The following is a 19,332-nucleotide window of genomic DNA, read 5'->3' as shown; positions in this document are numbered from 1 at the left end:
TCCTTCAACAGTAGACTTTGTCTTTGTGGTGGATGAAATAATACATTAGGTGGAACCTGGTTGGAGACTGACCATTAACATGTACTGTTACCGAAGAAACGAGTAGATCTCTGGAATTGTACTGAACGGAAATCAACACTTGACCCCAACAATGCTCTGTTACCAAATATAATCCAGACTGAACCTAGCTTTACCCATACCAAGAGCGCTTTATAGATTGATGTCTTGGTGGCCCATATCACTGGAATGAACTAGCATGATGCCATGGGCTATTCTTCTTGCAGCATTGTCTACGATTGAGAGGATCTTTCTCAGTCTCCAAGAATTAAAATGTATCACTCAATCATTAGTATAGACAACACATAATAAAAAGAAACTGCGTGCTTGAGTTATTCCTTGCTTTTCTTTAAAGACTTGGGCCTGAACTTTCATACCGAGTTGGGAAAACTTGCAGCTTTGCAGGAAGTGTCCCAGATATTCTAATCCTTATTCTGGGGGTGAAGGAGTGTTAACTGGAGAAGGGCTGCTGTCCTCACAAAGAGTTCAAAGGTGAACATAGGAGCTGCCAGGTGTGGAGGAAGAATGTATGAAACGTCTGGATCAGTGGTCTGGAGAAAAAATACCACAAACAGCCCTCAACCACCATTCCCCATCCATGTCAACCCATCCTCTCTCATACCTACATGGATCCTTATGTCCTCTATGCCAACCTATGTCCCTCTACCCGATCCCATGGCTCTTTACAGTCCCTATGCCAACTGAAGCCAGTTAACTCCCTCACTACAATCCTTTGCCCTTATTTCTTTAATATCAACTCATCCAGTATCTCTTATGGGCAGATAAAAGAAACCATGCTGAGATGTAACAAAGTTCTAAGTACCAACGGATACATTCAATATTTTTAAAAACATACTCAGATAAAAATCCATCCACTGCATTTTACTTCCTTCAACTACTTAAGCCCTTGTAAAGAAACAAGCATTTATATTAATCGCCCCACACTAAAGATTTTATAACCACTGGGAGATGTTAGTTAATCTGTGAACTGACATGAACCAGTACCCGAAACGTCGATTCTCCTGCTCCTCGGATTCTGCCTGGCCTGCTGTTCTTTTCCAGCACCACACTCTCGACCATGAACCAGTACTGTGATAGTAAAAGGTTGTGAAGTACGTATACAGCACAAAACATATAATGATAGTCCTCAGGCTTATGTCAACCTAAGAGTAAACCAGAGGGCTCTTGTGGTGCAGTGCAAATGTCCTACGGAGTCAGGTTTGAATCCCATGATGGCAGAAAATGGAATCTGAATTCAATTTTATAAAGAAAAACCCGCAACTGAAAATTTAATGATGTCTGTGAAACCAACATACATCAGCGTTGATCTTTCCCGGAGCCTTCTCTTTAACTGTAACACTATATTCAGCATTCTCTTCAATTACCTTGATGTACTTATATAAGGTATGATTTGCCTGGACAGCACGCAAAACAATACTTTTCACTGTATGTCGGTATATGTGACAATAATAAATCAACTTAATCATTACTGAGTGTCATAAAAAAACATCTAGTTCTCTGATGTCTGTGAAAGAGAAACTGCCTTGCCTGGCCTGGCCTACACGTGACTCCATAACCACAATGTGGTGGACTCTTAACTGCCTTCTGAAATGGGCCAAAGAGAGGACTGCAGATGCTGGAGATCAGAGTCAAGATTAGAGTGGTGCTGGAAAAGCACAGCAAGTCAGGCAGCATCCAAGAAGCAGGAAAATCAGGATGATGAAGGGCTTTTGCCCAAGATGTCGATTTTCCTGCTCCTCGGATGCTGCCTGACCTGCTGTGCTCTGCCTTCTGAAATGGTCTAGGATGACATTCAGTTGTGCCAATTGCTAGCAAGTCTCAAAAAAGTAATAAGACTGGGTAGATCACTTGGTTTAGACCTATGCATAGGGAACCACATTGACAGTCCTCCTTATCAGCATCTGGGAGCTAGTGCCAAAATTGAAAGCTGCCTCACAGACTACACAAGCAATAGCCTGAAGCAGTCATAGTCATGGAGTCATATCTTACACCAGTAACACCATCACCATCCCTGGGTATGTCCTATTCATTTGGCTAGCTCAGTTAAATCTAGCTTAGAGATGTGCACAGTATTAAACAGTTGCTGGGAGCTTTCATACATGTCCTCAGCATTGATTCCGGAACCCATGAAAGCACTAGAGAAAAATTGCTTGGGAAACTGAAAGAGTTAAAGACCAATAGGTTCCCTGAGGGGATGCATATGAAAGGAAGTAGCTACAAACATATTGAATGCACTCGTAGTATTCTGCCAGGAATCTTAGATTCCAGAAAGGTTCCAGAGGATTAGCATATTCCCAATGTAATATCTTTATTTAAGAAAGAAAAGAGGCAAAAGAAAAACAGGCAACCATTGGCCAGTTAGCTTAACATGTTACTCAGAAAATGTTAGAGTCTATTATAAAAGGTGCAATAGCAGAATATTGTACAAGACATTGGTTCAGCCGCATTTAGAATACTGTGTACAGTTCTGGTCGCCACATTACCAAAAGGATGTGGACGCTTTGGAGAGGGCGTGGAGAAGGTTTACGAGGATGTTGCCTGGTGTGGAAGGTGCTAGATATGAAGAGAGGTTGAGTGGGTTAGGATTGTTTTCATTAGAAAAAAGGAGATTGAGGGGGGACCTGAAAAGTCATGGTCTACAAACTCATGAAGGGTATAGACAGGGTAGATAGAGATAAGCTTTTTCCCGGGGTGAAGGATTCAAAAGCAAGAGGTCACGCTTTCAAGTTGAGAGGTGAAAAATTTAAGGGGGATACACGTGGCAAGTACTTTACACAGAGAGTGGTAGGTACCTAGAACGTGTTGCCAGCAGAGGCAGTAGAGGCAGGCATGGTAGATTCATTTAAGATGCGTCTGAACAGATGCATGAATAGGTGGGGAGCAGAGGGATACAGATGCTTAGGAATTGGGCGACAGGTTTAGACAGTGGATTTGGATCGGCTCAGGCTTGGAGGGCTGTAGGGCCTGTTCCTGGGCTGTAAATTTTCTTTGTTCTATTTAGAAATACAGAATATGATTTAGCAGAATCAGCATACCTTCATGAAGGGAAAATCATGCCTGACAAATTTACAAGAAGTTCTTGAGATAGTAATAAATAGAATTAAGGGGAGGCGATGGATTATTGGCATTATCACTGGACTGTTAAACACAAGACCCAGGTCATGTTCTGGGGACGCAAATTCAAATCCCGCCATGGCAGATGGTGGAATTCGAATTCAGTAAAAACAAAGTCTGGAATTAAGAATCTAATCCATTGTCCAATTGTTGGGGGAAAAACTCATTTGGTTTACTAGGAAATTGCCATCCCGATCTGGCCTACATATGACTCCAGACCCACCCCAATGTGGTTGACTTTTAATTGAACCTCTGCGATGGACAACAAATGTTGGTTTAGCCAGCAACGCCCTGATCTGTGAATAAATAAAGGGTAAACAGTGGATGTGATATATATTTTTGGGGAAACACTTGATAAGGTACTACACAATAGTTAATTCAATAAGATGAGTCCATTGTGTTGGAGGTAGTATGTTAGCATGGATTGCAGATTGGTTAACTATAGAAGAAAAATAATTGCAATGGGGGACCATTTTCAGGATGGTAACCTGTGCCACAAGGATCAGTGCTAGGTCCACAACTATTTACAATATAAATGAACTTGAATGAGGAAAGTGACTATATTATAGTCAAGCTAGTGGATAGGTGGAAAGACAAGTGGTGAGGTTGGCACAAAGACTCTGCTGAGGGATAAAGACAGGTTAAGCAAATAGGCAAAAAAACTTGGCAGGTATAATACAATGTGGGGAACTGTGAGGTTATGCACTTTGGCAAGAAGAATAAAGTAACTGAATGTTATTTAGATGGAGAAAGACTACAGAAAGCGATGGGACAGAGGGATCATGGAGTCCTCATCCATGAATCACAAAATGCTAGCATCCAAGCTCAGCAGGTAATAGGGAAGGCAAATGGAACGTTGGCCTTTATTTTAAAGAGAATGGAGTACAAAAGTGGGGAAATTTTGCTAAAAAAATACAAGGCTGGAGTCAGATGACAGCTGGAGTACTTTGAACGGTTTTGAGTCTTCTATCTAAAGAAAGATACACTGGCATTGGAGGCAGTCCAGAGAAAGTTCACTAAGTTAATACCAGATGTGGAGGGATCATCTTATGAATAGAGGTTGTCTAGATTGTGCTAATACTCAGTAAAAAAAAAGAATGAGAGGCAATGTTATTGAAATGTGCAAGATTATTTGGGGACTTGAAGGGTAGAAGGAGAAAGGTTGTTTCCACTTGTCAGAGAGTCTTGGACCAGAGGGCATCATCTCAGAACAAGTGGTTGTATATTTAAGATAGAGCTGAGGAGGATTGCTTTCTTTGAGTGCAGTGAACTTGTGAAACTCTTTACCACAGAGGACTGTAGAGGCTGGGCTGCTAATATATCCAAGACTGATTTAGACAGACTTGTAATCAGTAAGGGTATCAATGGTTATGGAGAAAAAGTAGAAAAGTTGAGTTGAGGTGTATGTGATCAGCTATAACCTCATTGAATGGTAGAGCGAACTCGTTGGGCTGAATGGCCTACTTCTGTTCCTGTGTCTTATGAAGCCTATTTCCACAGGCTTCAGGTCAAACCTGGGCGACGAATTCACCTGCTGTCTACCACTACTGCCCTTCTTCAGTACTCCTCTGTGTTGAACACCTGTTGGAGGAAGTAGAGGGTGACAAGAAACAAAATGTATTCTGGGTGGGGGTGCTTCAAGATCTATCACCAAGAGCGGCTTGGCAGCAACATGTCTTGAGTCCATACTGGGATTGTAGCAGGTGGTGAGGGAACCAACAAGAGGGAAAAGTATATTTGACCTCAACCTCACCAGTTTGCCTGCCACAGATGCATCAGTCCATGATAGGAGAGAACACTGCACGATCCTGTGGATGTGAAATCCCATCTTTGCTTTGAGGGCATCCTCCATCATGCTCAATCACTGTGCTAAATGGGGTAGATGCAGCAGATCTAGCAACTCAAGATTGGCATCCACGAGGCTTTATGGGCCATCAGTTGCATCAGAATTGTACTCCAACACAACCTGGCATATCCTTTAACATACCCTACCCAGCAAGACAGGGAATCAACACTGCGTTGTTGAAGAGGTCATGAGGATGTGTCAGGAGCAGCACCAGGCACGTCTAAAAAGCTGTTAGTCTAGTGAAGCCACAACACAAGACTATTTGCATGCCAAACAGCATAAGGCAGAAAGTGTTAGACCAAAGTGGTTTCACAACCAATAGATGAGACCAAAGCCTTGCAACATTAATCTTGAATAGTGATTAACAATTAAATAGCTCACCAGAGAGGCTCCACAAATACCCCCATCCTCAATGGTGGAAGAAATGAGCATATCAGTGCAAAAGATAAGGCAAAGTATTTGCAACTACCTTCAGGCTCAAGGTCACCAGAATTAGAGATACCAGTCTGCAGCCAAATCAACTTGTGATGTGCCATGTGATATCAGGGAATGTCAGGGTACATTTGATATTGCAAAGGCTATCGGCCCTGACACCAGTAGTATTGAAGGCTGTGCTCCAGAACTTGCTGCATCCCAAGCGAAAGTGCTCCAGTACAGCTACACCCCAACAATGTGGAAAATTTCCCAGGTATGTCCTGTACACCAAAAGTAGGATAAATCTAACCCAGCCAAATACCTGTGCCACCTATGTTCTACCCTCAATCACGTGGACAGGGTCATGAATAGTGCTATCAAGCAGCACTCAGCTCAGTCATGCTCAGTTTGTGCTCCTCCAGCACTACTCAGTTCCTGACCTCATTACAACCTTGGTTCAAACCCGGAGAAAAGAGAGATAATTCCAGAGGTGAGATGAAAGTGATTGTCTTTGACATCAAGGCTGCATGGGACAGTGTGGCATTAAGGAGCAAAGAACCACAAAATCTGGAGTCAGTGGGAATCAGAAGGAAAACTGTCTGTTGGTTGGAGTCATATTTGGCTGAAAGAAGAATGGTTGTGATTCCTGCAGGTCAGTCATCTTGGATGCAAATAATTATTGCAGGAGTTCCTTAGAGTAGTGTCCTTGACCCAACCATTTTCAGCTGCTTCATCAGTGACCTTTCCTTCATCTTGAGGTCAGAAGTGGGGATGTTCACTGATAATTGCATATTGTTCAACACCATTCATGACTCAAGAACTGAAGTAATGTCCAAATGTAGCAAGACCTTCACAATAATAATGGGTGGCACGGTGGCTCAGTGGTTAGCACTGCTGCCTCACAGTGCCAGGGACCTGGGTTCAATTCCTGCCTTGGGCAACTATCTGTGTGGAGTTTGCACATTCTTCCTGTGGCTGCGTGAGTTTTCCCCCACAGTTCAAAGATGTGCAGGTCAGGTAAATTGGCCATGCTAAATTGACCATAGTGTTGGGTGCATTAGGCAGGGGTAAATATAGGGTAGGGAAATGGGTCTGGGTAGGTTACTCTTTGGAGGGTTGGTGTGGACTTGTTAGGCTTACGGGCCTGTTTCCATACTGTAGGGGATTAATCTAATCATAACAAAGTTTGAGTCTACAAGGGTCAAATAACATCCTGGGAGTTATTATTGACCAGAAATTAAATTGGGCTAGCCATGTAAATAATGTGGCTACAGAGCAATTGAGGAGTGTGATGGAATACTCCCCACTTGCCTGGAGGAGTGCAGCTCCAATAGCCTTCAAGACGCTCATCAGTATTCGGGACAAAGCAGTCTATTTGATTGACACCACATTCACAAGCATTCATTTCCTCCGCAATCGATGCGTTGTACTGGTAGTGTGTACCATCTACAAGATGCACAGCAGGAACTCTCCAAGATACTTTTAATATTATCTTTCAAACCCATAACCACTGTGACTCAGAAGGACAAGAGCATCAGATACAAGTTCCCTTTCAAACCACTCATTATCCTGACTTCAAAAAATGTCATTCCTTCTGTGTTATTTGGTCAAAATTCTGAAACTTGTTCCTTTGTGAAATGGACTGCAGTAATTTTAACGCAGTTCACCAGCACCTTCTCAAGAGCAACTGTAGATGGACAAGAAATGCTGGTCTAGCCAGTGACACCCACGTGTCTTAGTGTCTTACACTTCCCACTTATGAATAAATTCAAAATTTTCAAGTTCCTCCATCATAATATAAAGCCTCTTGACCCTGGGATTGTCTCTGTCAATCTCTTCTGTATCCGTTCCAGGCTGGAACATCCTTCCTAATGCTCAGAGTTGTAAATTCTAACTGTAACTTGATTAAATGATTTGTTAGAGACTTGGCATTTTGCTTTTGCTGCTGCACGTTTTTTAAAAGTATACTACGATCCCATCTGTTTTCAATTTTTAAAGTAGGTCCTGATGAAGAAATTTACCCTTGTTTGAAAGGAGCTGTTGGAGGTTGCTGTTTGAGCTCTCTGAAAAAGCAGGAATAACAATGAAGTTGTTGGCTGCATTGCCCTTGGATTGGTGCCTTCTGTCTGGGGACCCATGGCTGCAGCTTGTTGTATTCAGCAGCAAACTGCCCAAGGTGCCTTTTTGATTTTGGAGATAGGGTTGATTTATGTGGTCATTCTGACCTTTTACGCCATCAGCTTCTGCTGCCACTCAAACCTATGAATGCAAATGGTGTTAATCATTAGCTTGGCATTGTGCGTCAAGAGTACCTTGAAATTATGCAAATAGCACATTGGCATTTGTGACTCCATGTGCCTTAACTTGTGAAAATAATTGCACATGCATTTGGTCCTTAAATATAATTCTCATAATTTCCCACAAAAAAAACAATTAGGTTGCTTGTACTAGTGCTTATTTTTTTGTTCTATTTCTCTTTTCCCAAATGTCCTATATTTACTAGATAGTCTCTAGTTCCATGTCATTTGTTGTACTGTCAGTGAGTCCAGTAATGCCAAGATTTTGGAATTTACGGTTGCTGCTCAACATCTGAACAGCCTGATGCAAGGGCTATTAAAAGTAAAGGCCTCTCATTGTGTCCACTGAATCCTATGATCTCTCATGCAATTCCATGTACATTCCTCATTTCTTTGGAAATGTGAACCAATGAGCATTCAAGTGAGACCAGGCTAATTGTGAATCAATGAACTGATTTGTTTTACTTGTATTACATAAAATAATGTATTTTTTTACATTGAATATGGACGAATGGTACATAGTTTTAAGTGAAGTTGATCGTTAGCATAATGAGTAAAATAGCATTGTCTGTCATTCTGCTTAGTTGGACATTTTAGCAAAATCTATCAATATCGTCACCTTCCATGCGTTGGAAATTGGCTTGACAAGCTGTCAAACCGCTTTGAATGAGAGAACTCTGGTAAGAGAGATATTATGGGGGTTTAGCTGACACACTTGTTGTCAATTCTGAATGGACACCAATCAACAGGCGCCACTATCTTTCAGCTACTGAATTTTCCCCATTCTGTCAAACACGTTTGGTAGGTGATTAACATGATGATAACACATCTGGCATTCCAGGTTATTTGTGCTGAACAATATCCCAAATAACTCAAGTGATTCAGGGAATTAAATTCAATTTCACAGCAACTGCAAAATATTAAAGCCCTTTCAGGTAAATTTTGAGATATGACTTAATTTTCTCTTTTAAAACCTTCCAATTATTCAACCAATGAACAAGTTATTTGTTTCTTTACCCTAGCGCAAGGTTCTTTATCATTTCAACAAATCATAGATGCAGAGGAAAGCAATGCAAAACAGAGAAGAAAACTGACAGACAATATCTCTGCTTAGTGTTAACTTTCTGAAACAATAGCAACTTGTGCAGTCGATTCTGCTATAACGTGGTAGTTCCGTTCTCGTGCAACCTTCTATTATAAGAACATCGATTACTAGCAGCCCCTTTTGACAAATGGAATTGCGCTATAACCAATACATGCTTTAAAAGTTTGCGCTTTAGAAACAGTGTCCCCAATTCATCAATCGTGTTATAGTGAATTTGCATTAAAGAAATGCACATTATAGCAGAATGACCTGTACTTATGTAATAAAAAGAAACTGGATAATGAGCATTAATGATAGGTAGGAGAAAGTGAGGACTGCAAATGCTGGAGATCAGAGCTGAAAATGTGTTGCTGGAAAAGTGCAGCAGGTCAGGCAGTATCCAACGAGCAGGAGAATCAACGTTTCGGGCATGAGCCCTTCCTGAAGAAGTTTAAACAAAGAGATTATGAATCAATATCATAGCAATTAACAGATGTTGAGAGAGGCCAGTTCTGCAATGTGTAACTGACATTAGGTGGGTACATTGCAGGGAACAAATTGGTCTTGGAGCATACCAAATAAAGTGCACATACCAAATAAAGTGCACATACCAAATAAAGTGCACATACCAAATAAAGCTCTGAAGAAGTGCTTATGCCCAAAACGTTGATTCTCCTGCTTCTTTGATGCTGCCTGACCTGCTGCGCTTTTCCAGCAACACATTTTTCAGGTCTGATCTCCAGCATCTGCAGCCCTCACTTTCTCTCAATGCATATAGATGTTAACGTATAGTGCATAGGCTGTTACAGCAGTATGCCATCCAATCCTTGAGAATGATTAGATTAGATTACTTACAGTGTGGAAACAGGCTCTTTGGCCCAACAAGTCCACACCAACCCTCCGAAGAGCAACCCACCCAGACCCATTCCCCTACATTTACACTTTCACCAAACACTACGGGCAATTTAGCATGCACATTTGTTTTTGGACTGTGGGAGGAAACCGGAGCACCCGGAGGAAACCCACGCAGACACGGGGAGAATGTGCAAACTCCACACAGACAGTTGCCTGAGGCGGGAATTGAACCTGGGTCTCTGGCGCTGTGAGGCAGCAGTGTTCACCACTGAGCCACCATGCCACACATTCCCAATGGTTGGGAAGTCACTAGTGACAGTGTACTGTCAATGCAATATTTGCCATTGATCCCTTAATTTTATGTCACTTGCAACTTGTGGACATGTTGGGAGTCAATGCATCTATTTGGCTTTTGGAGGTTTGACATTACATGAACTTAAGGGTGGCAGAATGGCTCAGTGGTTAGCACTGCTGCCTCACAGTGCCAGGGACCTGGGTTCAATTCCTGCCTTGGGTGACTGTCTTTGTGGAGTTTGTATATTCTCCCCATGTCTGCGTGGGTTTTCTCCCACAATCCAAAAGATGTGCAGGTCAGGTGAATTGGTCATGTTGCCCATAGTGTTAGGGGTAAATGTACGATTGGAGGGTTGGTGTGGACTTGTTGGGCCAAATGGTCTGTTTTCATGGTGTAGGGAATCTAATCTAAATATATGAAAGAAGATACAGGGCTATCTAGTTTAGGATCTACCATCCCAATTATGTGATACAATATTTATGAAGTTATTCACTGATTGTAGAAAGCAACATCTGTTAGTTGCCCTATACTGACCTGCTTTGGCACGAGGAGAATTTATCATAGTTGTGTATTTTGTGAACCAGAGGTCCAAATATGTTACAATCTATTTTGCAGTGTTTTGTGAATTTCTTTATATTCTCATCTCACTTCTGATGTTACCAATATATCATGCCACTAAGCACCCCCTGTATTGTCTGCATCATAGCACTAAATGCTCACCTAGTTAATGGAGTAGCACCATTGGGTGGCAGCAAGAGTATTTTCAAATACATTCAAAGACACCTGGCCCCATGAAGAGTCTCTTCCTCTGGAGGTAGTGTACTTGTTGTTTTCCCTGAATGCTCTTGTGTGTATCTCATTTTCCAATCAATTAGCTTTGAGGCTGTATTTTTCATCTGCTAGCACCTCTGTAACATGTAACAAGATCCATGAAAAATCATTTCTGTAAGAAACCGCCAACTCTACAGTTTCTAATTCTGTGCTCACAAGTTAAGATTTTGTCTCAGAAAAGAGTATTTTAAGCTCGGTCAAACTAAAACAAAATATTTAAAATAAAAGAGGATGTCCAAATCCAATTTGCTACTTTTGGATTACATTGCTGTAATGCAGGATAATCAAACAGCTAATTTGCTCAGCACCAATGTTCCACTGCTGGGCCAGGGATGACTAAATTGAATGGTTCGACGTTGAGGGAGAGGAGCAAATTGACGTGATGAATGAAAAAAGTTTAACATAGTATGGATTTTTCCAGCAGTAGAATCATAGGATCCATATAGTGCGGAAAGAGGCCTTTCGGCCCATTAAGTCTGCAACGATCCTCCAAAGAGAATCCCACGAAACACAGGTTCCTACTTTATCCCCGTACCCCCACATTTACCATGACAAATACACCAAGCGTGCACATCTCTAGACAATTTAACATGGCCAATCCACCTAACTTGCACATCTGTGGACTCTGGGAGGAAACCAGCGCACCCAGTGGAAACATGTAGACATGGAGAACATGCAAACTCCACAAAAACATTTACCCAACACTGGAATTGAACTCAGGTCCTTGGCATCATGAGGCAGCAATGCCAGCCACCCCACTACCTTGGAATCAATATAGCTACTGAGAATTATGAACATTTTACTAATTAAAGCAAAACATTTTACTTGTTGAAAATCTGAAATAAAACCAGAAATTACTGAAGGAACTCAGCAGATCTAGCAATATCTGTGGTGAGAGAAATGGAGTTAATGTTGAGTCCACTATGATCGGAACAGAAATCATATTAAACTTGAAATGTTTTCTCTTGTTTCTCTCCATTGATGCTGCAAGGTCTGTTGAATTTCTCCTGCACTTTGTTTACTTTTCAGTGAATATTTTGTATCATGTTCACAGCCCCTTCATGCCAACTGTCCATTCCTTTCCAGAAAAAAAGGAGCTATGTGAAAATTTCACAAAAGGAATTCATTGGGAAAGTGTAAGGATTTGAGCATTGTTTACTTGAAAAATCATATTGGACTCAACACTTACTCTCTGTTTCTCTCTACAGATGCTGCCAGACCTGCTGAGTTTCTTCAGCTCTTTCTGTTTTTATTTCTAACTTTTTTTTTGCTTCTGTCTTGCAGGTAGGGTCTTCGTTGAGCAGTTCTGAATATCCAGTGTTTGGCGAACTGTCCCAACTGGAGCACAAGTTTAATGGCGGAAGGAGGACTCTGAACTGAGGGGGTGGGGTTGGTGCTTTGTAGAGGTTGAAGTCTTCTGCCCCCACTTCCCTCTTCAACACTGTTGCTATTCATCATGGCCAGCAAGAGAAAGTCTACAACTCCTTGTATGATACCAGCCAAATCCCTGACCATGCACGAAGCAGAAATGGACATTACTCCAGAATACAATGATGATGATGAAGCCTCTCCACAAGCATTTCCTGTTGAGGATATTTCTGCCAACGAGGAGGCATTCACAGTGATCAATAATAATGATGTTACAGAACGTGGTGGATTTGAATGCAAGTACTGCAATTACACAAGTCAGGACTATCACACGTTTACTGTGCACATAGAATCGGAGCACTCTGACGCAAGTGTGGACCAACTTTATGTCTGTGTTGAGTGTAACTTCAGTGCCAAGAGTCAGGAGTCCCTGACAGTGCACAACACCTTGAGCCACCCGAATGACGCCAAGCTGAAAGTGAGTGTCATCAAAAAGAACAGCCAGACAGTTGTTGAGCAGAGCATCACCGAGACCAAAAACAGTGATGGCAAGGAAAACGGCGAGGAAGCAGAAACGCAGTCAGAAATCTCCATCAGCAAAACGCCCATCATGAAGATGCTGAAGGCCAAGCCGGAAGGCAAGCGGATCACAGTCTCTCATGCTGGAAGGGAAGAGTCCAATGATGAAGGAGGGGTAGCTGATGAGGCTGTGAAAAAAACTGAGGGTGGGGATGTAGTGGAGGTTCTGTCTGCCAATGGTCTGACAGCACCTTCCCATCCTGTCAATGGAACGGCTGTGGTATCTGTGCCTGTCCTGCAGGCAGGCATGGCACAGATAGTCCCTGTCATACAACGGTCAGCATCCAGCAACAGCTCGAGCTCCCTGCCCAAAGTCATGATCCCGTTGAGCAGCATCCCCTCGTACAACGCTGCCATGGACTCCAACAGCTTCCTCAACAACTCCTTCAACAAGTTCCCCTACCCTTCGAAGGCTGAGCTCTGCTGGCTGACAGTGGTGACCAAGTACCCGGAGGAGCAGCTCAAGATCTGGTTCACTGCCCAGCGGCTGAAGCACGGTATCAGCTGGACGCCAGAGGAGATCGAGGACGCCCGCAAGAACATGTTCAACACCATCATCCAGAGCGTGCCTCAGCAGACCATCACGGTGCTGCCCACCCAGGTGACCAACACCAATGGCGGCCAGCATGTCTTGCAGGCCAATTTCCCCTGCCAGCTGTTGACCCAAGGCGGGAACATCGTGGTCACTCAGCCAGGCGGGATAGTGAAGGGAGCCACTGTGTCGGGCACCCCTGTCGCTGTCAGCCTCGCCACCCTCCCCAAGCCGCAGAACTCCCCCAAGTTTCAGCCGCAGAAGGCGGTGGGCTCAGCGGTCGGGTCCAGTGTCAAGATCTTGGCGGCTCCCTCTGTGACAGGTCTCCAACCGGGGGCAGTCGCCGTCACGTCCAGTCACCCGTCCACCACCAGCCTGGTCTCGGAGTTCGGCACCTACAAGTACAAGAAAACCAAGGAACAGCTGGCAGCACTGAAGCAGAGCTTCCTGCGGGCCCAGTTCCCGGAGCACGAGGAGGTGGACCGGCTGGTCCGGGTCACCGGGTTGCAGGGCAAAGAGATCCGCAAGTGGTTCAGCGACCGGCGCTACAACTACAAGAACCTCAAGTGCAACCAGGCCTTCGACACCAGCACCGCCAATGCCTGCGCGTCTGCCGAGACAGTCCCCGAGGAGACGTCCACCCCCCCTCCACCACCACAGCCGGCGGCAGCCGGACCCCAGTCTTCACCGGCCCCCCAGGCCCGGCGCCAGTGGCAGACCAGCTGCGAGTTCACCCCACCTAAATTCAAGGGCAAGTCGGCCGAGCAGCTGAGCGCCCTGGAGCACAGCTACGCGCAGAACCCCTTTCCCCCCGAGGAGGAGGTGGACCGGCTGCGGGTCGAGACCAAGATGACCCGCCGGGAGATCGACCTCTGGTTCTCCGAGCGGCGGAAGGCCAAGCCGGACGACAGGACCGCCAAGGCCCGGCGGCGGGCGGACGGCGACTCCGGTGAGGAGGATGAGGACGAGGAGGATGACGAGGAGGAGGACGAGGAGGAGGAGTCGGACGGTGAGGGGACGCCGAGCGACAGCAGCTCGGTGGACATGAAGCGGCTGATCGTGGTCCCGGAGCGATTGAAGGGGAGCCCCATGAAGATCAACGTGAAGGAGGGCTTGGGCCTGTGCGTGCAGCAGCAGCAGCAGCAGCAGCCCAAGGCCAGCAAGGCCTCACAGCCTCCAGGCACCTCGCCTCCCAACCCCGTCAAGTACAAAGGCCAGAACAAGAAGACGGTGCACCAGCTGCACCTGATGAAGCTGCAGTTCATGCGGACCCAGTGGCCGACCGTCGAGGAGTACGATGAGCTGGCCATCAAGTCGCGGCTGCCGCGCACTGAGGTCGTCCGCTGGTTCGGCGACGCACGCTACGCCCTGAAAAACGGCCAACTCAAGTGGTATGATGACTACAAGAAGGGGATCTACGCCATCCGCTCGGGCAGCAACAGCCTGATCACTGACCTACCGTGTGACGGTTACCGGCCCAAACGGACACCCTCGAAAAAGGGCGGGAAGGCGGTGCTGTTTGAGTACTACACGCAGCACCGTGCGCTGCACGAGGAGGACCTCGACCGCCTCTGCGAGCGCTCCAGCATGAGCTATGAGCAGGTCCGCGACTGGTTCGCCGAGAAGCAGACCGAGGACGCCATGTACATGTCCGACTTCAGCAACGAGGACCAGCAGTCGACCAACGGCGAGGCTGACAAGGCGGAGAAGGCCCGCGGCGCGCTGCAATTGGCGGCCTCCTCCTCCTCTGCTGCCGCGGTGGAGGAGGCCTACTCAGACGTGACGGACAACAGCGACAACTGGGATGTGCCGTCGACGCGCGAGGGCCAGGCCGAGCTGAACGAGTTCGATGCCGAGATCGTCTCCGGTGAGGCCTGAAGTACGGAGCAGCGCGGTTTACCGTTAAAAACCAGGCTAGGTTTAAAAAAAGATCTGAGGCAGACTTAAAACATGGGGCCAGTCTCTCGCCATGGTGAGAATAGAATCACTCGTGAAGGTGTGGCTCGAGACAGGAGAGAGGGTTGCTTCTGAGATGAGCCCCTCAAAAGGCACAAAATCGGACAGTGCTGGAGAAACTCGGCAGGTCTGCTGTGGAGAGAGAGAAACAAAAGTTAGCGAGACGAGTCCAGTGACCTTGCTGTTTATCCCCTCTTAGAAAGTTAATATTTAATCTACTTCCACCATTTCTTCACATAATGCATTCCAGATCATGTTAGGTTGTTATAATCAGTTTCCTAACCAAGCTATTAGAATGGAGACCTAAGATGGCCATCAACAAATTCATAGAGATTGTCCCCTTCCATTCTGAGGGATTTTCATTGAGCTGAATTATATGAGTTGCTGTAAAAAAAAATTGCCACATTATAGTGTATAACAGTTCACATGAAGTTTGTACAAAGCAATCCATTCCTCATTTTGCATGGAGGTTTGGCATCTTGGAATTACAGGTTACTCTCAGTTCTTTGCTTACTCTCAGTTTTGAACTAGCAATAAGTTGTGCAATGCTGTGTCTGGTGATATAATGATCATGGTAGTGCACCAGCAAACCAGACTGTGTGTGTACAGATTCTGCTGCAGCACATAAGCTCGATATACTGGCCGTTTGCGGGAGAGGAATGGCTATTGAAGCTACTGTATTGACCTCAGTGGGCTTTCTGTTGTTCTTCAGGTGCTGCTCCTCCGGGTATCAGATCCTGAGACCTCTTAATCATAAAGAAGGAGAGTAGTGGCAAGTCTGTGCGATACCTTTTCTTGAAATTATTCTTTCATGGAATGTGGCTGGGTATCACTGGATGGATCAACTTGCATCACCCAGCCCTAACTGCCCTGGGGAAGGTGGTGGTGAAGAATCTCCTTGACACGGTGGCATGGTGGTTAGCACTGATGCCTCACAGCGCCAGGGTCCCAGGTTCGATTCTAGCCTCGGGCGACTGTCTGTGTGGAGTTTGCACATTCTCCTTGTGTCTGCTTGGGCCAGCCTCTGGCTAGTCCAGTTTCCTCCCACAGACCAAAGATGTGCAGGTCAGGTGAATTGGCCATGCTAAATTGCCCATAGTGTTAGGTGCATTAGTCAGAGGGAAATGGATCTGGGTGCGTTACTCGTCGGAGGGTCGGTGTGGACTTGTTGGGCCGAAGGGCCAGTTTCCACATTGTAGGGAATCTAATCTAATTAAACTGTCCTTGAATGTAGCACTGGTATTCCTGACAGTGCTTATGGGAATCCTCTCTCCAATTTCTTCTCCAAGATGCACAAATTATACTTAAATTGATTTTTTTGGGGGGTTAAAGTTCTGGAATTTCCTATGTAACAGTGTACTCAGCACACACAATGCAGTGGTACTTGAAGACAGTTCACAATCTCTTTCTCAAGGGCAACTAGGAGGATGGCTAGTGTATGACAGGTTTCTGCAGCTCTCACATCCTGAGAATGAATGAAAACTGACCTATTTAATTTTCCTGAAGAGCAGTCATGTCAGATTGGAAATTTAAACTCTTTTTCTCTCCCCACGGATGCTGCAGAGCTGCTGGGTTTCTCCGGCATTTTCTGTGTTTCTTCGGATTTCCAGCACCTGCAGTATTTTGCTTTTAACCATACTCATACACTGCCTTTCGTGATCTCGGCATTTTACAGTCAATTAAATACATTTGATGTATGGTCAGTATTGTAATGCAGAAATTATGCATGACTTCAGTCCTCACTGGTTGCTGCTTTAGGGTTGCATTTGCAGTAGTGATCCACTAAATGGGGATATACAATTTCTGGTTCGGAAGGCCCCACCACCTTCTCAGGCCAACTAAGGGATGGTTAAGCGTTGCATCTGTACCAATAGTACAGATATTTAGAGGAAAATAATGGAGATGCAACTCTTCACATGAAGTATGGATCAATGGTTCCCAACCTTTTCAATATCAAGGAGATAAGGAGAAACCTCTTTAGCCAGAGAATGGTGGATTCATTGCCACAGAAGGCTGTGGAGGCCAGGTCATTGAGTATATTTAAGACTGAGATAGGTTCTTGATTGTCAAGGGGATGAAGGGTTACTGGGCGAAGGTGGGAGAATGGGGTTGAGAAACTTCTCAGCCATGATTGAATGGCAGAGCAGACTCAATGGGTCGAATGGCCTAATTTCTGCTCCTATGTCTTATGGTCTTATGATCTAAGGCATGCTTCAATGAAACAAATAATTCTGGGACACGTGTCAAATTTCTACACATGCGTAGAATCGGAAATCTGCACATGCGGCTTTGGACGTTTACGCGTGCGCTGTTAATAGGAGTGCCCAATGTCAGCAGATATTGCCTTCAGTAACAGACACTGAGTCTCCAGAGGAGATCAGAAGGTTAGATACGGGCGTGATGCTCAGTTTAGGTGGTGCTGCTTCCCAGACATTTCATGGAACACTTCTTACCATCTCTCTGCACACAGTTCGAAAGCACCGCCCTAGATTACTGCTAATGAATTAAACCAAATTTTGTACACATTTCAAATACATTTTATTTTCAGTTGTGAGTCACTCTGAGTCTCCTGTCATCCATGTGTAATGCCAAGAGTGCATAAGTGTAACAGAGCCATAAAAAGATTTAATGTTTGTAAAACACTGTGATCATGCAGAATGGTGCCCACTTTATAAAACAGTAAGTTACACTTTGTTAAAAAAAAAGGTTAACATTTCTGCCAGCATTTACAAGGAGACTTGGTCTTTTCCTGTAAATTCATTTTGAGCGTGAATGTGACAAGTATTGTCCTTACGATTGCCAACTTTGGTTGGATATGTTGCTCTAAGGGTCATTACATGACCTCCTCATTTTCCTCTTTTTCCACAACATTCCTTCCATGGGTCAGCTGACATGTCATACCACATTCACACAGTCCTTTCAAGACAATCTAATGTGGATGCTGTCTTCATGACCTGATTGGATGAATATTGACGGTAACTCTAACATCTTTCCTTCATTTCTTACAACAAACAAAGAACATGTTCAAAGAATCCAAATATGTTTTATTGTACCTTTGCCTTTCTTCCCCTTCGGCTGCTGGTGACCATGTCTTGGAAATAGTTTTTTCAAGCCTGTGGACCTAAGGATGGAGGATTGGCACTCTTATTGTGTAACAAATGGTGACTGTGGAGATATTTCCTTAAGACACGTAGTAATGCAGCTTAACACCATAAATGTAATGGCTACGTTGAAAGAGAAAAGCACTCTTATCTGCAGTGATGCTGGCACTAAGTCCTATAGACTCTGATTCAGGGCCAACTTTCTATTAAAGTAACATCTCAATGTTGGGAATTGGAAACTGCCTTGTAGTTGGCTTCAATGTCTGTAGACTCTGTACAGGGGTAAAAATCCCTGGTTCCTGTTCTTCGTTCCTACCCAGTGTGCCAGTTGGGAAATTCATATGTGTGAGCTTTGAAATAGCGTACGACTGGGTTAGAGATGTCCCCTTGCCTTTGACAGAGAGAGCTGCAGTTCTGGTCAGCTGTATTCATGAGAATCAAAGGGTTTTTACAAATATATTAAGGACAAAAGGGTAACTAGGGAGAGAATAGGGCCCGTCAAAGATCAGCAAGACGGCTTTTGTGTGGAGCCACAGAAAATGGAGGAGATACTAAATGAGTATTTTGCATCAGTGTTTACTGTGGAAAAGGATATGGAAGATACAATCTGTAGGGAAATAAATGGTGACATCTTGCAAAATGTCCAGATTACAGAGGAGGAAGTGCTGGTTAAAGGTGGATAAATCCCCAGGACCTGATCAGGTGTACCCGAGAACTCTGTGGGAAGCTAGAGAAATGATTGCTGGGCCTCTTGCTGAGATATTTGTATCATCGATAGTCACAGGTAAGGTGCCGGAAGACTGGAGGTTGGCAAACGTGGTACCACTGTTTACGAAGGACGGTAAAGACAAGCCAGGAAACTATAGACCAGTGAGCCTGACATCGGTGGTGGGCAAGTTGTTGGAGGAAATCCTGAGGGACAGGATGTACATGTATTTGGAAAGGCAAGGACTGATTAGGGATAGTCAACATGGCTTTGTGC

At 44.7% G+C, this 19,332-nt stretch overlaps 1 protein-coding gene across 10 annotated transcripts in view; it reads left to right on the top strand.

The window, feature by feature from the left end:
- Positions 1 to 19,332, top strand: part of LOC122560241 (zinc fingers and homeoboxes protein 3-like) — a 92,923-nt gene that overhangs the window by 59,329 nt on the left and 14,262 nt on the right. For 9 of the 10 annotated variants that reach the window (XR_006314709.1, XM_043710725.1, XM_043710724.1 and 6 more), the window contains one exon: positions 12,099 to 15,172. Coding sequence is in view for 9 of the 10 variants with exons in the window: in XM_043710725.1 (XP_043566660.1) it covers positions 12,271 to 15,171 (2,901 nt within the window). In the remaining variant the exon portion in view is untranslated. The remainder of the gene's footprint in view (positions 1 to 12,098; positions 15,173 to 19,332) is intronic. The other variant, XM_043710719.1, reaches the window with a different exon arrangement.

This window comes from Chiloscyllium plagiosum, chromosome 20 (genome assembly GCF_004010195.1).
Source record: "Chiloscyllium plagiosum isolate BGI_BamShark_2017 chromosome 20, ASM401019v2, whole genome shotgun sequence".
Lineage (NCBI taxonomy): Eukaryota > Metazoa > Chordata > Chondrichthyes > Orectolobiformes > Hemiscylliidae > Chiloscyllium > Chiloscyllium plagiosum.
The sequence above is the reverse complement of the archived record's forward strand: the minus strand, read 5'-3'. Positions and strand labels throughout refer to the sequence as shown.